The sequence below is a fragment of the Cimex lectularius genome, unplaced genomic scaffold, assembly GCF_000648675.2.
Source record: "Cimex lectularius strain Harlan isolate CLEC.00 unplaced genomic scaffold, Clec_2.1 scaffold173, whole genome shotgun sequence".
In the NCBI taxonomy this organism is placed as follows: domain Eukaryota; kingdom Metazoa; phylum Arthropoda; class Insecta; order Hemiptera; family Cimicidae; genus Cimex; species Cimex lectularius.
In genome coordinates, this window is record NW_019392800.1 from 319,134 (window position 1) to 327,799 (window position 8,666).

Below are 8,666 nucleotides of genomic sequence, written 5' to 3' on the forward strand. Positions count from 1 at the left end.
AGAGAATTTAGTATTTCTTTATAAAGAAAGTGTTTGCCTACCTTCTGCCATGCCTCATTACATGCTACATCTCGAGACGGAGATGGATATTCTGTTTCTTCACACTCTGAAGCTACACTTCAAGAATTGCCTAATAGCTGTTTTTTAAAATCTAATTTCTAATCTAATCTAATCTTTTCCCTTGATAGAAAAAATAATGTAAATAATAAAAATTTTATTATATTCTAACTAGCTGGAGGTAAGTGTCGCTAGACAGAAACTCCTCTTTACCATTTTATATAATGTATAATGTATATATTTGTAAATAAAATTCTGTTCTGTTCAAGAATTGCCTTAGAGTGTTAAACATTCTACCTTCTTGTATTCCAAGGTTATTTGCTATAGAAATGATAAACAAAAATGCATTTTGGTTTAAAAGTTGGACAGATCTCTCTCATAAATGTCTCTGTTTGATAATTCACTTCTAAATATCCCTTTCTGGAATGGTCAATTATCTACTTTATTGGTTATTGGCAGAGTATGTTGAGCTAGCCGAGAAGATTTCGCATTTTGTGCCACTTCTTCTACCCATTTTTTCTCTACCCTCATCTAACTAAACCCTGGCTTTAATGTATGTGGCCTTCTAGGTGACTGTCCAAAAGTATTGTCTCCAACCCAATAAAATGGATTTTTAAATTACAAGGAGAACTTTATTTCACTCATACATCATGGAGAGAGTTGATGGATGAACAATGTGTTCTGCGCGGGGTTCTGGGGATGTAGAGGACTTGTTTCATTTCTTGGTTGTGTATTCTAGATTCTGCTTTTCATTAATTCCTCAATTCTACAATAAAATGTCGCCTCTTCGATCCCAGAGTATCTATTTTCAGTTATGTATTTGATCCCTTCTTTTAAAGGGAAGCTTATACAACTAACTAATCTTATATGTATCTTTTTTATATATAATCTGCTCAACCTTGACAGATGGCTTTTACCATGCCGTATCTATTTTATTTTTATTTTTAATTATAAACATATGCATATATTTTTATTGAATTACTGTTAATAAAGTTTCTACAATTTTTTTATTGATTATTGTTGTGGGCCCAAAGTGTTTAGTTGACATCCAGTTTGATTGTTTCTGAAGCCTAAATGAGCTTTTCCTATCTTCTCCTTGTATAAATGTTATCAAGGGAGGTAGTTTTAGCAGAGTTTCTAGTGCAATAATTGCACCTCTCAATAATTGAGGGGTTGTTTTCATTGCTCCTGTGATACATAGGTTTGCCAATCTTTGTATGCTGCCTAATGTTTGGATAGTTTGTTTTTGTTGAGTTTTGGTGTTAACCAGATTAATAATGCATAGGTTGGCTATTTTGAATCTTATTGCTGTCGTATATAGCCAATGGACCATTTTCGGTTTGAGTTCCCGTGGTAGTAGTGCAGAAGGATTGTTACAATTTGGCAGACTGTTGAGATCCTATAAAGGGCAAAATGGGGAGAAGGGTCAAGGGCCTGAGGAGAAAATATAGCGAGAACATGCGGACCAGGGTTCATCCGGACTTTCCAACCTCTGTCAAATAACCGTTTTATTTTTGAATATTCCGCTAATTTCCCTGGGGTTTTTGATAGCGTTGGCATCGGTCGAGGAGGGGGTTTCAGTCATTCAGCCCTCCTATCTTCCAGTGTCCAACCAAGTTCATATTTCATATTTCATTATCTATGGTCTGTCGTGTTGTGTACTTCCGATTCTGGGGGTTTCGGTTTCCAAAAGGGAAACATTTAACGGTTTTGTCATAATTATTTTAACCCGTAATAATAATCTAACGTGTTTGTAGTTTTTAAATCCGTATTAGTTACCCCGTGAGGTATATGCAGATTTTTTTTCACCCCCTACAAATTCGCAATATATTTTCAAGACTGTCAAAGGAAGAATTCTTATTTATTATTATAATTTTTTTAAATATAAATAGTGAGTCTTTATATGGATGTGCGCTGTAATTCGTGAATGGACGTTTTTATATTTTTTATCGGAAGATGAATCAATGCGAGCACATAAAGGAATTTAAGAAGATAAACGGTCTCCAAACTTACAAATCAATCCACAGCTTCTTCTTAGCCAGAAGGAAAACAGATCAATTAAATTATAACCAGGTTATTATTTATATTATATAAACTTTCATAATTCTGTCCTCTTCTATTACTATGTAATGTTGTTTTTATTTATTAAGCCCATCATTATCACCTTTCATAAGTTTGAATTTTAACATCTTCAATGCACTATGCAATGACACGAAATTTCATATTTACATATTTTAATTGCACGATGCTTTGGGGGAATGAATGTGACCAGACTCCTCTTAGTATTGGGTGTTGTTTGTATGTTAATTTATTGGAATGAATGGAATTTATTAGCTTGAAAGGAAGGGGTTTGTTAATCCGCCCTGAGGAATATCCAGTACTCTGGGGGAGTGAATAAGACCAGACTTCTTTGTATGTGGTAGTGTATAAAATATGTGTATTGTATGTTGTATCGATATAATATACAAATAAAATCAGAGAGTCAATTATCAGATCGAGACGCTCAAATAACTGCAGTTTAAACAACTGCGCGTCATAGAAGGAAAACTCGTATAGGGCGGAAAATGACCTCATCTATTTGTTAGCACATAAAAAAAATTTACAATGCCTTTGAAATTGTAGTCATATTGCTAGATAAATAATTTCTACAAATCCATGTTTAAAAGGTATGTAGAATGTCAGTTGGAACCGAGTAAATTCTAATTATTTTACTCTTTTTTAATTTTAGAGTTCACGGATAATGGAAATTGATTTTTTTTAAAACAAGAAATAAAAGTTATTCTACAATAAACTGAAGCTTACCATGTTGTTAAAACAAAACGAACAAAATACAAATGTAAAGATAAATTTCAGTTAGATGGCAGTGTCAGCCAAAGAAGAAATATCAATCTGTCCATTCTATCTAATTGGAATTTTACCTGTCGGTTTACTTTTCTTGAAATTTATGACCCCTATGGGACGACACCGCAATCCTCTCTTCACATTCTGACCCTATCCTTGCAGCAAAAACAATCCAGGAGCCCCTAGACCTCACAAAAGATCCAGCATGTGACGTTCACAGTTAGAAGTACTTGCCCACAGTAATCTTTCAATCCAACCAATTCCACTTGGTTTCTGCTTGGACAGTATACTTACATGGAACGTACACATAAAACAAAAAAGACAACTATGGAACCTACTTGGACTCTAGAACCAAGCATTATTTCTAAATCATGTTAGATCTTGGATTTATCAGTCTTACTCATTGAATCACATGGAGAATTATCGACCAGTGATGATTAACAATTTAATTTTAGAGATCAGGGATGTGGTTTGTAGAGTCCTTATTGTATGTAGATACTCGAGGAAGGCTTAAAAGAAAGCTTCGAAAAAAGATACAGTTACTTACAGGACATCTCTGATATATAAAATCAAATATTTACTCGTTAAAGTTATGTTAAGAGTCTATCGACAACTAGGTTGTTTCAGCCCCCATTGCTGAAGTTTTAAACCTAAATATACATTTACACTCATCCTTCAATGCATTTTTCTTACACACCATTCATTTAGGCTGAAGGAATTGATTGATATACGTACAATTCTGACAACATACTAATACATTCAATCTTGGAAGGTATGTAACAAAAAAGCATTTATTACATAAAGCAACTATACACAATATAAGACTACATAAATAGATACATAAATACCCACAGAGCTTCTTGCAATACGCCGGCAATTCCAGCTTTTGTAATTTACAATAAATTACTAACAGACCAGCCTTGAGAATCATCCCACCGCGGGTGTTGGCAGTCTGGGGTCATACCTCGCTCTTATCTGTCCAGCTACCATGGTTGGGTTCTAGAGGCTATCGACACCTAGACACCTCCCAGTGAATAAAGTTCCTAAATCAACTCTCACTCACTCTTAAATACACTCTTTCCTATTTAATTAACATTCACTCAGTTAGGGTGGTGGGTACTTAATATTCTCCATCACCCTGTACACATTGTTATATAACCACTCTAATTAAGGATGGTTGGGTACTCAATATTCTATCATTGGCCCTCTCCAATAAATATTGTTCAGGCATTTGTCTTTATTTTTATGAATTTAGATGATGCTGCCATCTTGGTGATCAGTAGGGAAACTGTAGCAAGAGAGGAAAATTATTACCCTAAAATAAAATGTAATGTAAAAAGAAGCAAAGTGTTGTGAGTTCTCTTTTCAACCCTAAATATTTATTGTTTATAAATACTTCTGAAATAAGTACCGTAGCGTACAAATACATTCACTCTCAACACACACTATGGACATAAATATATCAGTACTATATGCAATAAAACAATCTTGTTTCCTCCAAAAATCAGGGGACTGAAATTCTTGCTGCCATGCTGAGCACAGTTCTATGTTGGGTGGCATTCCTACGTTCTCTCAACAGGGAGCCAAGGTATTGCACCCTTCAATTAAGAGGAACACATCAAGCAACCTTTCTCTACATGTTTGACATATGTGTGCTTTGGCCCAAAAGTTAGTGTCCATGTGTCAACCTTGTATGGCCTATTCTTAATCGGGTGAGGAGGATCCTTCTCAGTGCTCTTGATATGAGAGACCTCTCCCTATCCTGCCCTCTGACACTGCCACTTTCTTTTAATCTTGTTTTTCAATTTGATTTAGCTTAATAAACTCAATTATTACTGAGTTCCAGCTTTTAATGTTATTTATCTTTCATTTTTAGGTTTTAGCCACATGCTTCGACTGCGAATCATTTAATAATGTTTGTAGACTTCTTGCCTGTATGCATTGCGTTTATATGGGATGTTATAACAAACATGCGACCCTGCACTTCACAAAAACTGCTCATGCTCTTAGTATGTATACTTTCTGCTCCACTGAATTTATTGTACACAAAAAATTGCCAAGTGTTTATTTATTTTTATTGATTTTAAGTCAAGGTGAAATTTGAGTTTATTGTTGACACCTACATACAGCAAGTTACATTTTTGTGTTGTTAATGTTCACAAATTTTTATGTTTATGATTTGACAAATATAAAAATCGGATAATTCAGAATGAATATAGTCTAAAGAGTATTTAATAAAAGTAGTATGAATCCACTTCTTACCAGGTGTCAAATATAGACAAAACTAATAACTCCAGTATACTGGTTTAGAAAAATATAAAATAAAACAATGTTTTTAATTTATGCTTTCTTTCCACCTTTGTTCTTCTAGCTGTAGAATTGTCAAATGGCAATGTCTTTTGTTTTTCATGCGGTGATTATGTCTACGATAGAGATATTGAAATTATAGCCACTAAACATAAAAGGAGTATGGGTATCAATTCTGCAATACCGAAATCACCCCCTTGGAGACCATCAAATTTTGAAAATAAACTACTACAAGAACATCCTAAAAGAATTAAACTCGAGGCGCATTCGCAGATAGGTAAACAGTGTATATCATCCGTTAGTAAATTATTTTCAATTCCTTTGAATTTTCCTCTGACCAAATAGAGCAACATTGAGATTGTATATAACAATTCTGTCAGTAATTGAAAATGACGAGAGAATAAGAGAATATTTTGAAACAATGACGTAGTTTACAAAAGATTGTTATTCAAATTTTTTACCTGATAAGTGCTAGTGTTATGTTTAGTCAGATATTAATAAACAAATGAATTGTAAAATTATTTAGGGACATAATTAAAATAAATATACTACACAAATTCTTTTTTTGTTTTAATAAATACAATAGGTATAATCCATTATATTCAGTGGTCTCTTGACCAAATTACTACTTTCAATTAATTAATCTTTTTATGTAAGGTTTTACCATTGTTTGACTTCTGAATGACAGAACAGGTTAGAATTTCAATTAATACTAGTCATATACTATAAGTGCATACGTGAAGTCAGTCAAATTTGAACTATAATCATTGAAAAAGCTTAAATGCTAACTGAAGGATTCAGTTCTGAGTAAGAAAAAAATCTAAGGATAAAACAATTGCTTATATCTTATTTTTCGACTGATAAGTTAAACTTTTTTTTACAGTGTAGTCTGTTTTGCTTTTAGGCATTCGAGGGATGATTAATTTTGGAAGCTCATGTTATTTGAACTGTATTATGCAGGCACTGTTTCACACTCCTATTTTAAGAGATTATTTCTTTACTGAAAAGCACAAATGTTTGTCTACGAAAAATGGTGAATGTTTTTACTGCCCAGTTTCTCGCCTTTTCCAAGAAGTAAGTATACAATATCAGGTGTATTTATTTAATATAATTTTCAGATTGAATTTGTGTATTTAATATAAATTTCAGACTGAAGAGAATAATGAAATAAGAAATGTTTATATTGTCAGCATAAATTTGAAAAATAATAACTTTTATTTGTACAAATAATTTTCTGTAGAATCTGAATTCTGATCTCTCTGAAACCTGTTTTATTCTCAGTATCATATAATTTCCTATAAATTAAATTTGTTATCAACTTACAGAATTAATTTACTGTACTGATTTTTAATTTTTTAATTTTCAGTATTATTCTGAAGAAATCTCATCTCTGGTGATTCCACATGAGGTTTTTTATCTTGTCTGGAGAAGTGATAAAAATCTTGAAGGAAACGAACAAAAAGATGCTCACGAATTTTTTACAACCGCTATGAACTTGCTCCAGAAATTTGCATGCCCTGTTAATTCTGCCAACGAGGGGGTATGCAATTGTATTGTTCACATACTTTTCAATGGCAAGATGCAGTCGGATGTGGTTTGCAAGTCTTGTGGGTGAGTAGTACATCTCTTTGAATAATTCACATTTTTGTGATATTAACTCATATAATTCTTTACAGAAATATATCTACTAAAGTTGATCCCTTCCGGGATATATCTTTAGACATACCAGACACCCCTGCATCAGATTTATTTGATTGTTTAAAAAATTTCACACGTGAAGAAATTCTGGGAGTTAAAATTGAGTGTAACACATGTAAAAGTTATGAGTGCACCACTAAACAATTGACTTTTCAAGTTTTGCCCTTAGTAATTGTTATACATTTGAAAGTATGATCATTAATTAATGTTGATTTATGAAAAATTAAAAAAAAATACTAACTTTTTATTTATTTTATGTGCACACAGCGATTTACACAGGTGGATAAAAAATGTCACCTGAAAAATTCTTTGTATATTTCATTTCCGATGGAACTTAATATGTCACCTTTTGTTTCGGGCTACAGGAATAGAAGACATTATAGCCAAGAATCTTCTGCAAACAAAAAAGATGATATTTATGATAACACGTAATATTATGTTTGTTTGATAATTTACTTGAAGCAATTTTAAAACCTAAATTATTGCAGGTATACATTGTATGCTGTTGTAGAACATAATGGTGTTAATTTAAATTCTGGACATTATTTTGCTTACATTCGACACACCAGGCACACATGGTTTAAATGCAGTGATGATGATGTCATTCCAATAAAAGTAGAAGACGTTATGGCTCGTCAAGGGTAAAATTAATGCATATTTAATAAAGTATTATTTGTATTTTATTTATTTTTTTCTAGGTACATCTTATTTTATCACAAGACTGTTCTCTTTTATAATTAAAAAAGTTATAAAAATGAACTACCTCAACTTTGCTCTGATTCTGCGTCTATTTATATTTATAAATTAAATTTTTGTAAGAAAAAGAATTTGTTTTATTTTGTTTTCTTTCCTTTACCTTAAGTTTTGTTTAATTATTACTGATTTATTTAAGCTCATATCTGCAGATGGATGTACATACATACCCACATACAGAGTTGAGCCTATCACTTCTCGCAATTCCAACTTTTGTGATTTACAATAAATAACCGGCAGGCATCAAGAATCATGAAACTCAGGTGTGGGCCGGTTTTATACATCCAGCCACTGAGATTGGGCTGAAGGGGCTATCAACGGTCATTTCAGCCCTGAACTTCGGCTCTCATTCACACTCTCACTCACTCTTAAATACATTCTTTCGTATTTGCAGGGTGGTGGAATATTTGATATTCCTCAATCATCCTTTACATCTATTTTACAAACCTAATTGATGGTTGATGGGGTTCTCAATATTACCTCATCGGCCCTCTTACACCACACATTCACACCAATAAAAACATCACTCTCAAACTTGCTAGGGGCACAAAACTATATATTACTGTATACAATGAAACATTACTGTTTCCTCCAAAAATCGGAATAGGGGATCCAGATAATCTGTCATGCTCAAGCACAATTCTCATTTCGGGCGGAATTTCTACATGGAGCCAAGGAATGGCACCCTTCAATTAAGTGGGGCATCAAAAGCAAGTGTCCATTTGTAAATCCTGTATGGCCTATTCTTAATTGGGTGTGGATGACCCTTCTCCTATGAGTCAAGTCATCCAAGGGCCACCCATCTATTGACAGTGCTCATGTGAGAGCTTCTCTGCCGACATGGCTCACTGATGCTGCCACTTTCTTTAAATCATGTTTTTTATTGCATTTTTAGTGTCAGAGGGGGCCAACTGACCTCAGCCACCTTTGTCCATTGTTTATTTCTCGCCAGACCTATGTGTCCAGGTACCTAGACAACAACCACCGTTTTGTTGAGATGCCACAGTTCG

At 33.3% G+C, this 8,666-nt stretch overlaps 1 protein-coding gene across 1 annotated transcript; it reads left to right on the top strand.

Moving 5' to 3' along the window:
* Window positions 1–1,634: 1,634 nt before the first annotated feature.
* Window positions 1,635–7,727, top strand: LOC106666662 (ubiquitin carboxyl-terminal hydrolase 22-like). Its single transcript, XM_014394008.2, has 9 exons — window positions 1,635–2,130; window positions 4,775–4,907; window positions 5,270–5,482; window positions 6,110–6,279; window positions 6,572–6,816; window positions 6,882–7,092; window positions 7,171–7,331; window positions 7,392–7,544; window positions 7,602–7,727. Exons 1-9 carry the CDS (start codon window positions 2,014–2,016, stop codon window positions 7,642–7,644), a joined length of 1,446 nt encoding a protein of 481 aa, XP_014249494.1. The 5' UTR covers window positions 1,635–2,013; the 3' UTR covers window positions 7,645–7,727.
* Window positions 7,728–8,666: the final 939 nt, after the last annotated feature.